Below are 17,748 nucleotides of genomic sequence, written 5' to 3'. Positions count from 1 at the left end.
TTAAGCAGTACTGAGTAGTAGTATATACTCTGTTTGTGTAATGAGAAATCTGTATTACCCTATAGTGTATCAGGTTCAAGTCCTATCGTATAGATAGGAGAGAAACCACTGCTCGCTAGGATTATATTTATTATCTAGGCAAATATCAATAACAGGATAATACATGATACTGGCCTCTACATCTTGTATGCATGGTCGGGTGACTGAAGTCCGGCTGTATTAATACATTTTACAGTACATCGTATGGTGTATCAGACACACAATCTTTTGTGCGAAACGCGCCCCACAGCTACAGCAGCCTGGACGCCCATTGGTGGACAGCAAATTAAGCGTCTCATTTCCACGGTTCGATTGAACCTAATTTCTACTTACGTACATCGTCGGTTACCCGCTGCGCGCTGAAAAAGCGTGGTTTTGCGGCCCGCGATGGCGAAAAAGTCAAAAAAGGGGCCGACCGCCCGGCCGACACCTCAAAACGTGGCAGACTGGCCCGATCCGCCAGCGATCGACAGCAGCCACGATCTACGCGCCACAGCAGCAAAAATACAGAAAACAGCCGTGCTATGGAAGTCTGCAACAGACGAGAACCGTGACCCCCCACCGCCAGCCAAGCTGCACGGCTTCTTTGACGCCGTGATCTCCCTGGCGAAGAGGATGACGGACAGCGAGCTGCTGGCGGAGCTGCAGCGCCTGCGCGCGATATTCGACGAGCATGCCAGCAAGCAGGCCGACCTGTATCACAAATTGCAGGCGTCTATCGACACCCAGGCCGTCGCAGCTGCCGCCGCTGCTACTGCGAACCCTGCTGGCTCCCGCCGGCCAATGGATTACCGAGCTGCACTTCGCAGCAATACCGAATCCTCTCTTGTCTCCGGCTGGCTGAACAGAGCCCACACCAACGGCACACTCTCCACCAATGGCCTCAGCACCGGTAGCGCCCCTGCACCGCAGCGGGTGCTACGAGAGGACCTGCAGCTGATCATCCGTGGCACAGAACGCTCTCTGGTCGATCCGCTACGTCGACATGCGGAAGAAGTGGTCCACCGGGCCAATCGGACGATCAAAGACGTCTGTGACGAAGCCAAGATCGCTCCGGTTGAGGTGTCTACCGGCTTTGTGCTGCCCAGCGGCGACGTGCTTCTCCGTTGCGACAGCGTACGCGACGTCCGCCAGTTGACTGACCTCTGTAGCCCGCAAGATAACAGCTGGTGTGCCGTCTTTGGACCGAAAGCGCACCTTAAGCGAGAAACCTTCTCCGTTGTCATGCACGGCGTGCCGATCAGCTTCGACCCCTCCGCCCCAGATGCTGCGAAACGCCTGCGTTCACAGAACGTACGCCGCATCCCTTCGACCGCTAATATCATGCACATCGGCTGGCTCATGCCGGCACGTAAGATGGCCGACCTCCGGAAACAGGCCACAACCTCCGATACCACCACCGCTAAGCTCGTGATCGAATTCGACGACCCAGACGCAGCAAATCAAGCAATTCTTCTCGGCCTGGCGCTGCAGGGGCGGGATCACGACTGCCAATTCTTCGACGGCAGCCACCGGCTGCAGCAGTGCTTCCAGTGCCAATCGTACGGTCATATCGCCCGTAATTGCAGAAGGGAGATCCGCTGCGCGTACTGTGCTGGATCTCACGACTCCAAGGAATGTGCACATGCCCGTAACCGCGCGTCTGCCAAGTGTGCTGTGTGTATCAGGCACAACGAAACCGCAGTTGAAGAAGCTAAGGTCAAAATTAACCACTTTGCCTTCGAACGAGAGTGCCCTCGGCGTGCCGAGCAGCTCGACATGATCCGTATCAACCGTCTCCGGGGCCCTCAGCTCCACCGGACGGCCACAGCCCCTACCCCATCAACGTCAACATCCCCAGCTGCCCCTACCCCCGCAGAAGCATACTCCGGCTCACAAATCGGCAAAGCGGCCCGTGAGCTAGTCAATAGCGCACAACAGGTGCTAGAGCCCGTACTACAGCCCGCAAGAAAGCTCGAGGTTAGGATCCAAGGCCGGTCCGCTAGCCCTAGCAAGCGCCGCCGGGCCCCGTCCTCGAGCTCAGAGAGTGAAGATGCCCCTTTGGTCCCCGCAAGCCGTATTCGGCCAAAAACCACCACAGTTAACCGGAAGCTGGTCACGTACGGCACCCCACGGCTAGTGCAGCCCATGCAAAAGCAGTGGGAAGGGCTCCACGCCCCGTCCTCGGATATGGTGGAGATCCTTACGCCGGACGTCACAACAGAGAATCTGGAAGATATCGGCACGCAAACCCGTAGACGCAGCAGGCGTACCGCCAGCGAGTCCTCAGACGAGCTCAGCCAAGAAGCCCCCACACAATCGCAGAGAACTGGCCCTATCACTCGAGGCGCAGCGAGCGCGCAATGATAAGCCAAACGCTGAAAATCCTGCAGGCCAACTGCCGTAAATCGAACGATACGGTCATGAAGCATCTCTTCGGTGAGGAAGGGGTGCGGAAGTGCGATATCCTGGCTATCCAAGAGCCTGAGATATTCAATTGGATGGAACCCGAGATGGGCGTCCATTCGCAGACACTTGGTGGCCGGTTTCATACACTTCTCCGGCCTACACCCACAGCCGTCCGCGAGGAAGCAGCACGCACGCAGCCCCGTGTCTGCTTCTTCGTATCGAAAGGGATCAACCCGAAATCGTGGTCGATCAGACACCACAGCAGAGACGCCAGCACGCTGACCGTGGAAACCGGGGCCGGCCAGCTGCATGTGCATAATATATATCTTCCGGGGAAGTTCAACGACCCAGAGCGTACGCAGGAGGTGAAAGAAGGTCTAGCCGCGCTCTGTGTAGCCCTACGCGGCTACCACAGTGGGCAGCATGTCGTGGTTGGTGATTTCAACCTCCACCACCCGCTGTGGTCGACGATCCAGCAGGCCCAGCTGCCGGACGACGACGCAGACGACCTGATTCGCATAATGGGTGATTTTGGCCTAGATCTACTCACAGAGAAAGGCACAGTCACATTCGAAGGGCCTGTCTATGGCAATATTGTGCGTAGCACGATCGATTTAACGTGGACCGCGGCGTCTCTCGCGGACCGTGTGATTCGCTGCACTCCATGCCGCCAGTGGTGGTACGGAGCCGACCACGTGCCGATTCTCACTGAATTCGACGTCCGTACCTCGCCAGCAGGGGTTAGAGAGCGCCAGGACTGGCGGGCCACGGACTGGGAGGCCTGGTGTAAGGCCCTTGAGAGATATATCACGAAGCAAGGGTGGAGCATATCGGGTCCTGGCTGGGTGCTCGATACAGCTGAGAAAGTGGACGAAGCTGTGAAACGGGTGATGGACGCTGTATCAGCGGCATCCAAAGATACTGTCCCCGTACGGAAGATCCACCCCGGACGCTCATATCCCACGTATACGCCTGCACTCGCCCCGCTGAAGCAGCAGGTGCGTCGGGCACGCCGCACATGGCAAAGTAGCCATAACGAAGAGGATCATGAAGCTTTTCGGCAGCTGCGGCATCAGCTCGGCCGAGAAAGCAAGAAGATGGGCCGTCAGGCACACAGAGAGAGAGTGGAGGAAGCCACTACGTCTATCGACGGATTTTGGCGGTTAGCAAAGTGGGCAAGGTCGCGGGGGGTCCCCCGGTCTTCACATACCCCCACACTCCGCGTTGGCGAACGTGAATTTACCACAACGGACGAGAAAGCAGCGTGCTTCCGCACAGCACTTTTCCCACCGGCCCCTACCGCAGATCTCTCCGATATCGACGGATATACGTACCCGGACGCCGTGCCGATGCCAACTACCGTTTCCCCAGCAGAAGTCGAACACGCCATCCGCAGGGCAACCCCGTACAACGCCCCGGGCCCCTCTAGCATACCGAATGCTGTGTGGAAGCACGGGTTGGACGTACCAGGATTCTCCACCTTTATCACGGCCATCTTCAACGCCTGCATTATCCTAGGCTACTGCCCACGGGCGTTCAGAGATAGTATAACAGTCGTGATCCGGAAGCCAGGCAAGCCAGATTACACTAATCCGAACGCATGGCGGCCGATCTCGCTGTTAGAAACCCTCGGAAAGGCACTCGAATCGATTATCGCTACACGCCTATCATACCTTGCAGAGGAGTATGGCCTACTGCCAGAAACGCATATCGGAGGGCGTGGCGGCCGTTCCTGTGACCATGCTATCCACATGCTGCTCGAAGCAGTATACGACGCATGGAGAAAGGACCGGCGGGTCGCTTCGCTTCTCACGTTAGACGGTAGCGGGGCCTTTGATAACGTCTCGCATATACGACTGATCCACTGTCTACGGAAGCGACGCATCCCGGAGATTATCACAAACTGGCTGATCAGCTTCTTATCAAATCGAAGCACGACCCTCTTACTGCAAGAAGGACGCTGTGCAAACGAACCGGTTGCTACCGGGATCCCACAAGGTTCACCACTATCACCAATTTTGTATCTTTTCTACAACTCAGACCTGATCGACGATATCCACGCAGCTGCTCCCGGCCGGGTGCTAGTGACGGGATATATCGACGATATCTGCATCCTTGTGTGGGGCGTTTCCCCTACTCGCAATTGTCAATTTCTCTCCGAACTACACGCTGTTGCTGAGACGTGGGCGAAACGGCACGCATCTAAGTTCTCTCCATCAAAATATGGTCTTATTCACTTTTGGAAGAGGGGTGCTGGCGCGCTGCCCCCGTACGGCGTCCATCCGCAGCAGACACCCGCCCTTACGGGCTCTGTCACGATTCAGGGCGTCGAAATCAAGCCGGTGGCGTCCCTCCGCTATCTCGGGGTCATTCTTAACGAAAACCTCACAGCCCGTGACCACCTACTCCGCTGCCGCAAACGAGCTGCAGTACTGACCGCGGCCCTCCGTTCTATTGCTGGCATGACCTGGGGGGTCACGACGCTCCACCTGCGTCGCATGTGGACGGCTGTGCTGTTTCCACAGATTAGCTTTGGCTGTTCTACGTGGTACACGAAGGGGGCCTACCAGGCGAAGACGACAGAGAATGAGGTGAACCGCGCTCTCGAATCCATGCAGTATCAAGCCCTTTACCGTATCGCCGGCGCGTTTCGTACGACGTCCCGGGCTGCGCTACAGATCCTTCTCTATGTCCTACCAGCGCCAATCGCGACTCAACGGCTAGCAGAACTCACATGTCTCCGTATTCATACCCACCCACTCCGCACTATCTTCCGCAGACGTACGCCAGTCGATAGGGCAACGCTACGGCTATACTGCCAAGACAGCCACCGCAATCTCGGACCTATCCAGAAAGCTATGACTACCCCGCTGCAGCGCCTTGAGAAGCATCTCCAAGACCGTGGAATCGACGTGCACGACCTTGAGCTGATCAAGCCGTACGCAGTGGCCCCGTGGTGGCAGCCGCCAAAAGTGCAGATCGCCGCAAGCAAAGACACAGCAATCGCGCAGCATAACGAAATCCTTAGGGCCGCTGGGCCCTACGGGCCTAACACCGCAATAGCTTATACCGACGGTAGCAAGCTCGATAACCCAGCAGGCGTAGGGGCTGCTGCCCTCACCTCCGTGGGGAGAGAGGTGGCGGTGCTACACCCCACAGATTCGATCTACGTGGCAGAACTCCACGGAATCAAGCTCGCACTCCGTCGATTCGACACGGAGATAAGCTTTCGACAGACGTGCGAGGGCTTCCGCGCAGAAACAGATACTACCGATACTACCGATACCACCGCTACTGCTACGATCTTCACAGACAGCCAGGCTGCGATTCTCGCTTTCGCACGCCCGCGGCGAAGCTCAGGCCAGTACGTGCTACGAGAAATCGCGGAGCTACTGGACCGAGTACAGCCTGTATGGCAGGTCCGCATCAACTGGCTACCCGGACATGTCGGGGTAGCCGGCAACGAGCGGGTCGACCAGATGGCCAAAGAAGCAGCCGAATCCACAGCCACGCCTACGACGACACCACTACTCCTTACCGCAGCCAAAGCCACCTTACGTGAGCAAACGTTAGAGGCGTGGACACGCGAGTGGACGACCTCCGCCCACGGTGAATACGTCCGAGACCTCTTTCCAGAGCCCACAAAAGCAGTATTTCAGCTCCATGAGCCACTCCGCAGACCCACTAGCGCTGCACTTATCCAGATGCAAGCAGGTAAGCTGGCCCTACCAGCATATCTGTCAACCATCTCCGCCTGGCGGGACGAAAGGGTAGCTCGGGCACTCGAGAACGGGGTGCCGGACCTAGACCCGTCGGCCTGCCACCACTGCGAGCGTGGTAAGATGGACACGAAGCACGTGCTGCTGACCTGTCCCCGCTTTGCTACGCTCCGCGCCAATACCCTTGGTATCGACCGCCCCCCGGGCGTATGGACGTCCTGGCTCACTGAGCCAGAGCGCGCACCTAAAGCAGCTTCCTTCATACTAGCCACACGCCTTCTCGGCCAATTCCGCCACCTACCAGAGACATACCACACCATAGCAGCCGCGTAGCGGCCACTCATTCCTTGGAGTGCCCACGGGCCTCCAGAAACCACCGATCCACTAATCTCCTAGGCCCTTCGGGCGCCTAGGGGCCACTGCGTTATTCGAAGACGGAGGGATAACACACGATCGAACACCATGGGAGATGCTTGCGGGGACGTCTCAGGCCTGCGCACGGTCAGCTGATCACTTTGCTTCTACCAGCGTTAGCGGTATGTGAGTACGGGTAAGGTTAAACTGCGAGACACGATCTGGCGAGCGAAGACGGGCGCGTTGAAGGGGTGCAAGTGAAGGAGAGAGGTTGAGCGTACGCGGAGAAGGGGCGTGCCGAGGTTTTGGTGTTTGCACTGTTTGGCTATTTTGGTCTTGGCGGACCTGTTTGCACTATTTGCCTTCCTTCCCCCCCCCCCCCCCCCCCCACCCTATCCGCCTACCAAATAGCCTACAGTTGCATCCGATTAGCGTTATTACCACTTGGTGATATAGTTGTTCCGGCTATCCTATAGTGCCCTACTGGCAAATCGGGCCAAAAGCCTGACAGATCCATGAATGAATACAAAAAAAAAAAAAAAAAAAAAAAAATCGTATGGTGTATATATGAGGGTAGTAACAAGGCAAGTCAATTCCCCGCTCCCTGAATCACCCGAATAAAGAGCCCAAGACCTTCAGGAATTCCTCTACTTTCCTCATTCCCTACGCAATTATTCCATTATAAGGGAGAAGATAGATAAGAAAAGGCAAACCCCCCCATAATGAGCAATCATCAAGGTCATCTGTGCTTGCTCGGCAGAAATCAAGGCAACAAGGACCATTCCTGAACTCGGAGTGAGATCAGCCTGGCAGATCGACACGATCACACTACCCAGATGATTAGACTTGATGAATGATTGGTGGGATCCCAAGGGACGTAGTGGGGCCTCAAGGCAGCCATTGGCGTATCGTGAGGTCTTATACGATGATTGCCCGCATGGGATGTTGTCATGGGGCCCAAAATGGGGGCGATCTGTGTGTCATTGGGTATCCAGATGACTTTATAAGATGACTACGCGCCACCCCGCACCTTTGAATTCAATGGAGGTCTGGACACAGCCCCCCTCTCTTTGACTCATACAGTAGTCATTATTTCCCCCCTTTTTCTTCCCTGTTCCCTCTTTTCCTCTTTACCTTTCTATTTAATTCTCCATTTATTAGTTCCTTGGTTGAGGGCTCATTATTCAAATGGGAATGATTCATATTGTACATTGTACAAGGCCCTTTTGACTCACAAGACCTCGGCCATTGGATCTCTTATCCCCGATTATCGCCACCTTGTGACAAATCCCCTTCCCTCTCCCAATTTGGGGCCTGCATTTCCATTGACTTCCACTTCGTCATCCGACATTCAATTCGGGACATTCAATTCAACTCATTAACTTCACTTCTCCTTGCTTTTATTTCCCTTTACATAACACATACCATTAACCCACCCATTCCCCCTCAACCCCCCCACCTTCTTCATTTCTCTGCCCAAAGTACTCGATTCTTCTGCCTAACTGAAATCAATCAATCTCCTTAACTCAATTACCAACAAATTGATATCCCCCTTTTCCCCAAACATCAAACCATCCCTCCTCCCCCACCTTTTTGGTATGATCTCTGGTATACAACAATTGGGCAAACATTCTACTACAATGAATCGTCTTCCTGTTTCAAGCCTGATGTCACCGCCGGAGACGAAGCCATTGGAGAATTTCCAACACTCTCCATTCGCCAGAGACTCTTCGTCCTTAGACATCAAACTACCCCCCATCTCAGCTGATCGCAAACGTACACAGTCAGAGATGGATCTACCGTCGCCGCCGGTGACCCCATACACGGGCACCAAGAAGCGAGACTCCCATGCAGTGGAGCAGATGGAGCGTGAGGTGGGTACCTCCCGGGATCCAGTGCTGTTTCCTCGACATGAGTCGATTGCGGGAGAGGAGCAACCGCTTTTCGGTCCTATTCACTCCACTCCCGAGGCTGTCGTGGAGCAGCACATCACCTCTCATATGGCCCGCTTTGACAACAAGCGTAACAAACCTACTCGCGATGAATATCTGCTTGCGCTGTCGTGTGTGCCCATTGTTTCCTCCCAGTACAATCGCAACCCAGTGGCCTGGGCCCGGGAGGAGCGCGAGACGTTAGAAAGGCAGCTGGCCTTGATGAATCGATACCGACCGACTGATCTAGCGGCCAAGCTGAAGAAGATTGCCCCGGCCCCGAAGAAGTCAACCATGACCCCCCGGGCTCAACGCACCCGAGTCAAGCGCACCCCAAAATCTACCCCCAAGCAACAGACCCTGGATACCTTTGATTCCCCCCCTAGTGCCTCCAAATCGCGGGCATTGGGCACCAACCGAGATGACACCGACTTCCAGTCCCTGCAGGACTTCTCACCTCCACTGGACACGTTAGGCAGCAATGCCAAAGCACTGAAGGCGGACTGGAAAGGTCAAATGTTGGATTTGAGCAATGACCCGGACAGACACATGCTCAGTCCGGCCGAGCTTAATCTGGCCTCCACCTTGCGATTGTCTTGTGCCACTTATTTGTGCAGCAAGCGCCGGATTTTCGAGGCTCGCGTCCGTGCCCTGGGCGTGGGCAAGGAATTCCGCAAGACGGATGCTCAGCAGGCATGCAAGATTGATGTGAACAAAGCTAGCAAGCTCTGGACTGCCTATGAGCGCGTCGGGTGGTTCAAGCCTGAGTTATTTCAACAGTATCTGAGATGATCGTATGGGTGGAAGACCTCTTCCCTCCCACCTTCCTCTCCTGCATAATGCCTCAATGACTTCGGTACAATCGCAACTCGGTTGACAGCGGATCTCCTGCTCTCTGCGCTCTATCTACCCCCTTTCCTTCTCCCTCCCTACCCTCTCCCTCATTTATTCCCGCTTTCTCCCCACAGCTCGATGCTTGTGGTTTGTGGCTTTTTCATGGGGTCGGTCCATCCCCGCTGTCTTCGATCTTGCTGTCTCGCAGCCAAGAAGTGCTCGAGTCTTTGGCCGTGCTTTCCCCATCAGATCGAACGATTATTAATCCTCATTGACTTAACCTTTGCTGTGCCCCCCTGAGATGAATTTCGGATTGTTACTAAGAGCCGTGCCCTCCAGCAGTGGTGCTTCCGGTTCCATCGCTTTTCATGTCCGCTACACGCATGACATAACATGACATGACATGACATGACATGACGACGCTCAATTCTCAGCACTAGCTCCCAGATTAACGGTCCATATCGGGACTGTGGAATGTCTTCTTCTCCCTTTAGCTTTTATGGCTTTCTTTGCATCGCACAGCTGCTGCCAGCTCCACTCACGGTCTTTATTCCATTTGTCTATGTAGCTATTGTTGCTTACAATTTTTATCTGGCGTTTTTCGGTGTTTTCATATTCGTCTAGAATGGCAGGCTTGGGGCTCCAAACGCACCCACACATACCCCCCTCTTTCATCACATGGAGTTGTGATATTTCGTCTCGGCTTTTGTTGATTCATTGCTTTTGTTTTACTTGCATCATGACTTGCACGATTTCTGTGATAGCACCCGGGATGATATGATACCCTGACCGAATACGATTCCTTCGAATGATACATTTTAAATGAACCTTTTCCTGAACATCGTAAACTAGGATGAGCCTCCTAATTTGCAAGAATGAGATGCCTTAGCGTTGTACATATTGTACATATCATACACAAATAGAACTTAATACGATCAGATAATCCTAGATATGATGCAAGCTGTTTGCCTGACATGTGGGGCGCAGGTGGACACCAATCCAGTGATCTGGCTCCGCCCGGCGCCACCTTTTCCTGACGTCCTCATTTCACCTTTCGTATCACCTTTCCCCCCACTTAATCTGCCTGATACGCGTGAACATCTATCGCAGTCATGTCTCAGGCCGAGGTGCCCCGCGCTGAGTCCATCGATGAACAGGAAAATGCCAGGGCCGAAGGCGACAAAAAGCCCAAGTCTCGGCGACCAGCCAGTGCGTATCCCCTGCTCCGACACACCCGTTCTTTTTCTATTAGCTAACTAATCAATCTCAATCAGATACCGCTTTTCGACAGCAGCGATTAAAGGCATGGCAGTGCGTGCTCAATCATTTCCCCCCTGTCCTGTTGCCTTGCATCGTCCATACTGACGCGCCCTTCCGGCTAGGCCGATTTTGACACCGAAGAGTGTCCTGCCTCTGTTCTTTGTTGTAGGGATTGTATTCGCACCCCTAGGCGGTGTCCTCCTGTGGGCGAGCTCTTTGGTACGTTTCTTATTCATTGCGCAATCTTAAGCGTGCCAGCACATCTGACGGTTCAATGTCCGTGCAGGTCCAAGAGATCACCATTGATTACACCGACTGTTATAGCGCAGCCCCAACAGCCAGCCAGGCCTACATCCCTGATCGAGTCTCGATGACGTTCAAGGCGAAATCATCCGGTACTCCATCGTGGCAGAGGACTGTTGATGCGACCACCAACCAAACTACTTGCAGCCTTTACTTCAACATTCCTGAATCAATGGGACCTCCGGTTTTCCTGTACTATCGCCTCACCAACTTTTATCAAAATCATCGCCGATATGTCCAGTCTCTGCAATTGGACCAATTGAAAGGTAAAGCTCTTAGTAACAAAACAATCGCTGGCAGTGTTTGTGATCCCCTCACAACGGATCCGGTATCGAAGAAAGCCTACTACCCTTGTGGATTAATCGCGAACTCTCGCTTCAACGACAGCATCGAAAGTCCTGTCTACCTCGGCGACCAGGAGACCACCTACAATATGACAAAAAAGGGTATCGCCTGGGAGAGTGACAAGGAGCTATACCAAAAGACTCAATACCAGCATTGGGAGGTGGTTCCTCCGCCCAACTGGACCAAATACAATGGCAGCTACACGAATGAGTCCATGCCTAATATCCATGAAGATGAAGACTTCATGGTCTGGATGAGAACTGCTGGATTGCCGGCCTTCAGCAAACTCGCTCGTCGAAACGATGACACCGCCATGGCCGCGGGAGATTATCGTTTGGATATTCTCGACCGTTAGTTTCCTGCATTCTTCCGTGGGTTTCATGTTGCTTACACCCTTTTAGAATTCAAAGTCACCGAGTATGATGGAACAAAGTCGATCTTGCTTTCTACTCGCACCGTCATGGGTGGTAAGAACCCCTTCATGGGAATTGCTTACGTGGTTGTCGGCGGTGTTTGTGTAATTCTTGGAGCTTTATTCACCATCGCTCATTTGGTTCGGCCAAGGTATGTACTCATGACCCTGTGTAATATCTTCCAATTGATTCTTATTCCTCATTTTAGAAAACTTGGTGACCATACCTATCTATCTTGGGATTCAACTAATCAGCCAACCACCGCCATGGCTACTGGGCGAGATGATCGAATGCGACCAAGTTCCTAGATATGGAATCAACCAAAAATAGCAAGTGACTATTGACATTTTTCTATTTCTCTTCTGCTCCTTCTCATTTTTTGTTTAGTATTATAAGGGGTTTCAAATCGTGTGAATACATGGATCCTGGACTGTTCCTGTTCCTGTTCCGGCTTGGGTGTTTGATAAGGAGTTTTTCTGTATCTAACCAATAACCACAACAATGAGCATTCTTATTCTTCTTCTCCCACCCTTGAGTGACCTCATATCACCCCAGGAATTAGTCTAATATATGGGGATACCAATGATTTGCATGTTTTTTTCTCCACTCTGCGGGCTTTTTGCTGATCTTCTATGGATAGATATAGGGCCCCTTGCTGGGGATATTACATTCCACCGTGACGCAGCATTCCTAGGGCTCATGGCATCGGAGAGCAAGTTGGTGGCATCTGAAAACCAAGACTAGGCACAGTAGGAATGAACTACCGAATGTGGCTTTGCTCTTTGCTTTCCATTCGTCATCTCGTTTCTTTCATTCGCAATTTTTTCCGTTGTTCATCCACGGGCGGAGGTTCACGATACCAGGGCATACTATACACCAAACATCATGGTCCGTCACTCTTTTATGTCACTGGTGCTTTTTGCCATAGCCCTTTTCCTCCTGCAGGTTCAATCGAGCCCCTTTGTATTCCAGAAACGCGGCATTTGCGCCACCGAGGATCCAGATGCCTCTTTCCTGAATGCCCTCCAACAGGTCAAGGTCGATGAGGCTCATCCAGACCCCACAGCGTCGCAGGCCCGACAGGCCCCTATTGAAATTGAGACTTGGTTTCATATAGTCAGCAGTCATGCCGAAGTGGACCAGGTTACGGATTATATGATTAATTCTCAGGTCTGTCTTCAGATGCCAATCTCCCTTGGTTCGTCTGTTGTTAATTATCCCCAGCTTTCGATTCTACAAGACGCATATGAGGATGCAGCCATACACTACCGCTTGCAGGGTGTCACACACCACGTGAATGATCTCTGGGCACAGGACGGAGATGACCTGGCCATGAAGCAAGCGCTCCGGAAAGGCAGCTATCGAACCCTAAATGTGTATTTCCAAACCGACCTACAAGCGTCTCCAGGACAAGCTGGCCGAGCAGAGCACCGCGGGGCCAGTCAGTCCAATTATCTAGCTTCAAGTGTGCTGGGCTTTTGTACGCTGCCTGATCCGAGTGTGAACGCCAGTAGTCCTCGACCCGACTATGTTAAGGATGGTTGCAACATCCTCGCCAAGACAATGCCTGGTGGTTCTTTGGATCTGTATAACCGGGGAGGGACGGCCATTCATGAAATTGGACACTGGAATGGTCTCCTCCATACTTTTCAGGGGGAATCATGCTCTGCGAGCAACCCAGGCGATTATATTTCTGACACCCCTCAGCAATCCACCCCAACAGACGGATGCCCTACACAGAAGGACTCATGTCCTGACTCTCCAGGTTTCGATGCTGTTCACGACTTCATGGATTATTCATCCGATGTCTGCTATGAGAGTTTCACTCCGGGTCAGATGAACCGGATGCGCAACATGTGGGTCACTATGCGTCAAGGCAAATAGAATGAAATATGATCGGATTCCTGCAAGACCTTCAAAGTTACATATATATTCCAATGATATTACTGGTATCATCGGCGTTGGTTCTTCATAACTACAGAGTATATATATATTTCTTTTATTGATAGCGATGATTACAAGAAATGTGATAAAGAGCATCCAGGATTATCCATGATATATTTAAAAACTAGAATTATCAAAAATCACTCTGGGCCAATGGGAGGGAAAAGCGACTTATCATAGCTCTCCCAACCCCTCCTTAACCCTAAATTGAGAGATAGAGAGGAAGAAAGAGGGAGACAAAAAAAGAAAATAATTGCACACCAGGGTAACAAAAAGACATAAGCATGGAATAGAGCAGGGAAAGGAAGGCCAAAAAAACAAGCGAGATCAACACATATTTAGCGCTTACGCTTCGTTCCACGGTCATCGTCGTCCGCCATAGCTTCCTTGTCCTGGCGCTTGGCTTTCTTTTCCAGCTCATCCCAGTCCTCACCACTCTCTTCATCCCCACTGAAGTCCTCTTCGCTGGCATCCGCACTGGCATCATCATCAAACTCGCTGTCCTCTTCCGAACTCTCATCAGCCGCAGCCAGCTCCGAGTCAGACAATTCAAAGGCTGACTCTGCTTCGTCGTCCGATCCACCTTCAGAGTCGGACTCGGCAGCTAAGAAAGACCACCCACCATCGGCAAAGAAGCCATATGGATCGCTGACAACGGTTTTCATGATGGTGGTCCAGTTCAGATTCAGTGGACCCTCGGTAAACGCAATATCCACCGAGTCCAGCCAGTCCTTGACACCTTCCAGCGCCTCAACTGGGATCGTGTTGATATGTACCGGTGGTCGATGGAAATCCTTGTAGACGAACACAAGATCGAAATTTTTGAGGCCAAACTTCAGTCATTTTTAGCAGGGGAACGTGGACTCAAAACCAGAGAACAAGAAATGTAAATACGTACCTGTACTCTCTCCAAATGCGCAATCTCAATTTCATTGAGTGTGATGGCCATGAAAGGAGGTTCAGTGAGTTGGACGAGCGCATCCGTAGTTGGTTGGATCAGTACGTTGGAGCGATTGGGGACACCAGTAAAACCGATCTCTCGGAAGGGAATATCGACATCCACACCCTCCTCCTTGCCAGCATCCGCAATCTTTTCAGCAAAGGCCTTGAACTCACGATCGAGTGCAGCCCTCCGGCGTCGTTCCTCTTGTTCGGCCTCGAATTCTTCTTCGTCTCCATATCGGTGTTTGCGCCGACGGTTTCCAGTTTCATCAAACTGCATTTCTGTAGCTTCTCTGTAGAACTGCACATCCCGAGTTTTTCTTTTTCCGATGATGATTGGGGTTTTCAAATGCACGTGGATGAGGACGATCATCTCGTGGGCACACGGCTGGAAAAATAGATGCTTGACATTGCTGAAGAGCACATCGACATGTTCGTTGCGAAAAGGTGATAGGTACCGAAGACCATTCTGATGGATCTCCACTTCACCCGGAACACGCTTCCCATCCAGTGGGGGCCTAAGGTAGACATCGGGCAATTTCACAGGACGACGATCTATCTTCAGTTAGTATAAAGGGGGCATTGCATTTTCTGGATGAAAACATCGTGACTGACTTCTGATTTCCACAAGTTTGTCTTGCTCGACCACGTCTTCCATCTCCTTTTTTTCCTGCTCTCTTCTCAAAGCATTTTTCCGAAGCTCGGTGATGTCTTGTGCAACCTGTGCCAATCGGTCGTTACTCTTAGATCGCAGGGTCAAGTTGCGAACAAAGTGGGCGTTCGGGTCTTCAAATGGCTGGTCATCTTTTCTACCAACACCCTGACCAGGCGAGAGAAAATTGATCCGCAGATACGCGTATTCTCCTTCATCACTCTTGCTGGCATTCTTGATGGTATTGATATGGAACGGCACGGGCCGACCCATGATTGGCACGATGACAGTAGACGCTTTGTGGTCAACGTACACAGTAAGATCCTTGACTTTGACGGGCAGCTGGTTGTCCCGCTTGTAGGACTCGAAGCGCTTGAACTTCTTCTGGGCCACACCATTGTCGTCTCCTGTCGTCCCAGTGAATCGATCTAGACCTTCTTTGGTTTTCTTTGTCGCCAATTCCTTCTGATGCTCCCGTCGGCGTGCTTCGGCACCCTCGTTGATCTGAGTCGGCCGCTCCGCTCGAAGCTTGGTGCGTGTGACATTTCTGCTAGCAATTGCACTGGATTTGGCCTCCTTCTTCTCCTTCACCGGCTTCTCTGGCTCTTCATCGTCCCCGAAGTAAAAGGAAACCGAGTCCATATCGATACCCGCATCCTTAGTAAAGATGTGAGGACCATTCTCTCCAACGCGAACGGTGTCGGTGATGACCATGGAGTAGACGTCTTTGCCCTTAGAGCTGGCGTCTTTGACATCGGTCAGGCCAATGGTGATCGCCAGGGTCATGCCATTTCTCAAAACGCGAGTGTTCTTCGCATTGAGAACCATATTGGCATCACGGATCTCGATTCCGATTGCAGCGCCAATGTTCTTGGTCAAGTGGTTCTCAAGTTCTGGCTTTTTTGATTTAACTAGACCCAGAGCCTTGTTATACAGATCCTTAGCAACGACCCCATCCCGAATCTCTTTCATGACCGTCTCGTGCAGGGTCACCAAGAAGGCGTAGTTGGCTTCTTGAGACTTGCTAGGGTCCACCAGATAGGTTCGCCCGATAAGGGAATTGTATGTTTTGTAGCGGATACCAAAACTTGAAAGAATGATGCCCGGCTGAAGGTTCTTGTTGTCGGGGGTTGCGGTCAGCTTCAGGTCATAGACCCCACCACTCTGAACTACTGGACCATAGGCCCAGTCAATCTGGTCGGCGTCAAATTCCGACGGGAGCCGAGCAAGCTTGTTGAAGAATTTCCTGTCATCAATCTTCGCCTCCACCTTGCTGGCAAGGGTTTTGTGCGTCATCTGCTTTTCTTCATCTAGCAGCTGGGACATCTCATCCACGAAGTATTCTGACATCAACCCGCTACACGCCCTGGAGGCATTCCGAATGCAAACCTTTTCATAGTATCAGTAAAAATTTTGGGAACATGCTAAACGGCACAATCAAACTCACCAGTTCCTCGGGATCCTTGATCGAGAATGCAGTTGAGAGTGCTGGGGTTATATCAACTTCCTCAATCTCCTTGGAAATTTCTGCGAAAGCGCGCTTCCAGTCATCGGCGAAAGGACCTGATGTTGTGTCTTTCGGCAGAGTACCAACTTTCTTCTGTGATAAAAGTTTAGCGACGTATTCACCTCGACCAACCACGTATATTCCCGGATAGACCTACTCCTGCACCTTTGATGACTTCCAGACATTTTTCAAACGCCTTCGTCTTCGATTCTGGGTCCTTTGTGGTCACTAGAAGTTCCACGGGGATCTTTCCACCTTTCAAAGGCTCAAGAAGCTCCGCTACTCCCCCAATCGTTGCATTAGTAAGCTGATGCGAACAGAATTATAAAATGTATTTCGCGCACCTTTCTTGGCCGTGGTGACTACATAGATAGCTTCAGTAGTTAGGACCAGGAGCGTAGCTGGGAACTCGTATCCGAGAAGCCAAAACTAACAGTAGATCCAAGTTAGTAATCTATGCCACTGGAGTCTGTAATGAAAGACGAAACTGGAGCCAAATCAAAAGACCGAGGACTTACGTGCATCGCATTATTCTTCTGAAAGGCACTTTCATCGGTTCTGGTCTTGCCCATGAGGATGACGATGGAGCCAGCCCCTCCGAACAGGGTACTGCCCGAACGCTTGTCGGCTTTCCATGATGCATAGAAGTTGGACAAATGGTTAAAGAAGTTACTTTTGTCAATCGCAATCTTCTCGGCCATGGCGGGAGATCCGGTGCAAGCAAGCTGTGCTGACAGCAGCAGCAATGGAAGTTCACGATGCGATAGCTTTTCTTGAGAGCAAATCTCAGATCAATGGTGCAGTCGAAAAGAAGGGGGAAAATGGGGGTGATGGATGGGGTATGAGAATGGGGAGAAGGTGAGGATTGATAAGCGTTGAGTGGATGTTAAATGAATCTGTCTTTCCTTAAGACGGAGAAAACGCGAAAAAGCGCGTTTTGGCATTGTTGGTTACTCTGGTTGACCGGAGCCTCAGTTTTACCTCTTTTAGGATTAGCTCTGAAAGCTAGGTCATTCATGTTCACGCTCTCTCGACGAACCTCTTAGGATTTATTATACTTGGTCGCCAATATGCGTTCTACCACATTCTCTACCTGCTTTTGTCTTTGAAAATAAAA

The 17,748-nt window shown here is 52.0% G+C and overlaps 6 protein-coding genes across 6 annotated transcripts; 5 read left to right on the top strand and 1 right to left on the bottom strand.

Annotated features, from left to right (window-relative positions):
• Positions 1 to 426: 426 nt before the first annotated feature.
• N7520_005119 (uncharacterized protein) lies at positions 427 to 2,385 on the top strand (the record flags this gene model as incomplete). Its single annotated transcript, XM_057139053.1, has 1 exon — positions 427 to 2,385. One exon carries the CDS (start codon positions 427 to 429, stop codon positions 2,383 to 2,385), a length of 1,959 nt encoding a protein of 652 aa, XP_056997260.1.
• A 56-nt stretch (positions 2,386 to 2,441) lies between these two features.
• On the top strand, positions 2,442 to 6,479 carry N7520_005118 (reverse transcriptase; the record flags this gene model as incomplete). The annotated part of the gene is made up of 1 exon (XM_057139052.1): positions 2,442 to 6,479. One exon carries the CDS (start codon positions 2,442 to 2,444, stop codon positions 6,477 to 6,479), a length of 4,038 nt encoding a protein of 1,345 aa, XP_056997259.1.
• A 1,661-nt stretch (positions 6,480 to 8,140) lies between these two features.
• N7520_005117 (SWIRM domain-containing protein) lies at positions 8,141 to 9,223 on the top strand (the record flags this gene model as incomplete). Its single annotated transcript, XM_057139051.1, has 1 exon — positions 8,141 to 9,223. One exon carries the CDS (start codon positions 8,141 to 8,143, stop codon positions 9,221 to 9,223), a length of 1,083 nt encoding a protein of 360 aa, XP_056997258.1.
• A 1,154-nt stretch (positions 9,224 to 10,377) lies between these two features.
• On the top strand, positions 10,378 to 11,894 carry N7520_005116 (CDC50/LEM3 family protein; the record flags this gene model as incomplete). Its single annotated transcript, XM_057139050.1, has 6 exons — positions 10,378 to 10,474; positions 10,540 to 10,576; positions 10,648 to 10,744; positions 10,812 to 11,523; positions 11,575 to 11,737; positions 11,795 to 11,894. 6 exons carry the CDS (start codon positions 10,378 to 10,380, stop codon positions 11,892 to 11,894), a joined length of 1,206 nt encoding a protein of 401 aa, XP_056997257.1.
• A 577-nt stretch (positions 11,895 to 12,471) lies between these two features.
• On the top strand, positions 12,472 to 13,470 carry N7520_005115 (zinc metalloprotease; the record flags this gene model as incomplete). Its single annotated transcript, XM_057139049.1, has 1 exon — positions 12,472 to 13,470. The coding sequence occupies one exon, from the start codon at positions 12,472 to 12,474 to the stop codon at positions 13,468 to 13,470; it is 999 nt and encodes a 332-aa protein (XP_056997256.1).
• Positions 13,471 to 13,868: 398 nt separating this feature from the next.
• Positions 13,869 to 17,332, bottom strand: spt16 (chromatin-remodeling protein SPT16; the record flags this gene model as incomplete). The annotated part of the gene is made up of 7 exons (XM_057139048.1): positions 13,869 to 14,363; positions 14,429 to 15,027; positions 15,088 to 16,513; positions 16,572 to 16,724; positions 16,789 to 16,910; positions 16,976 to 17,060; positions 17,150 to 17,332. 7 exons carry the CDS (start codon positions 17,330 to 17,332, stop codon positions 13,869 to 13,871), a joined length of 3,063 nt encoding a protein of 1,020 aa, XP_056997255.1.
• Positions 17,333 to 17,748: the final 416 nt, after the last annotated feature.

The sequence above is a fragment of the Penicillium odoratum genome (assembly GCF_028828045.1).
Source record: "Penicillium odoratum strain IBT 22623 chromosome Unknown utg000004l_segment0_segment0, whole genome shotgun sequence".
NCBI classification, from domain to species: domain Eukaryota; kingdom Fungi; phylum Ascomycota; class Eurotiomycetes; order Eurotiales; family Aspergillaceae; genus Penicillium; species Penicillium odoratum.
The sequence above is the reverse complement of the archived record's forward strand: the minus strand, read 5'-3'. Positions and strand labels throughout refer to the sequence as shown.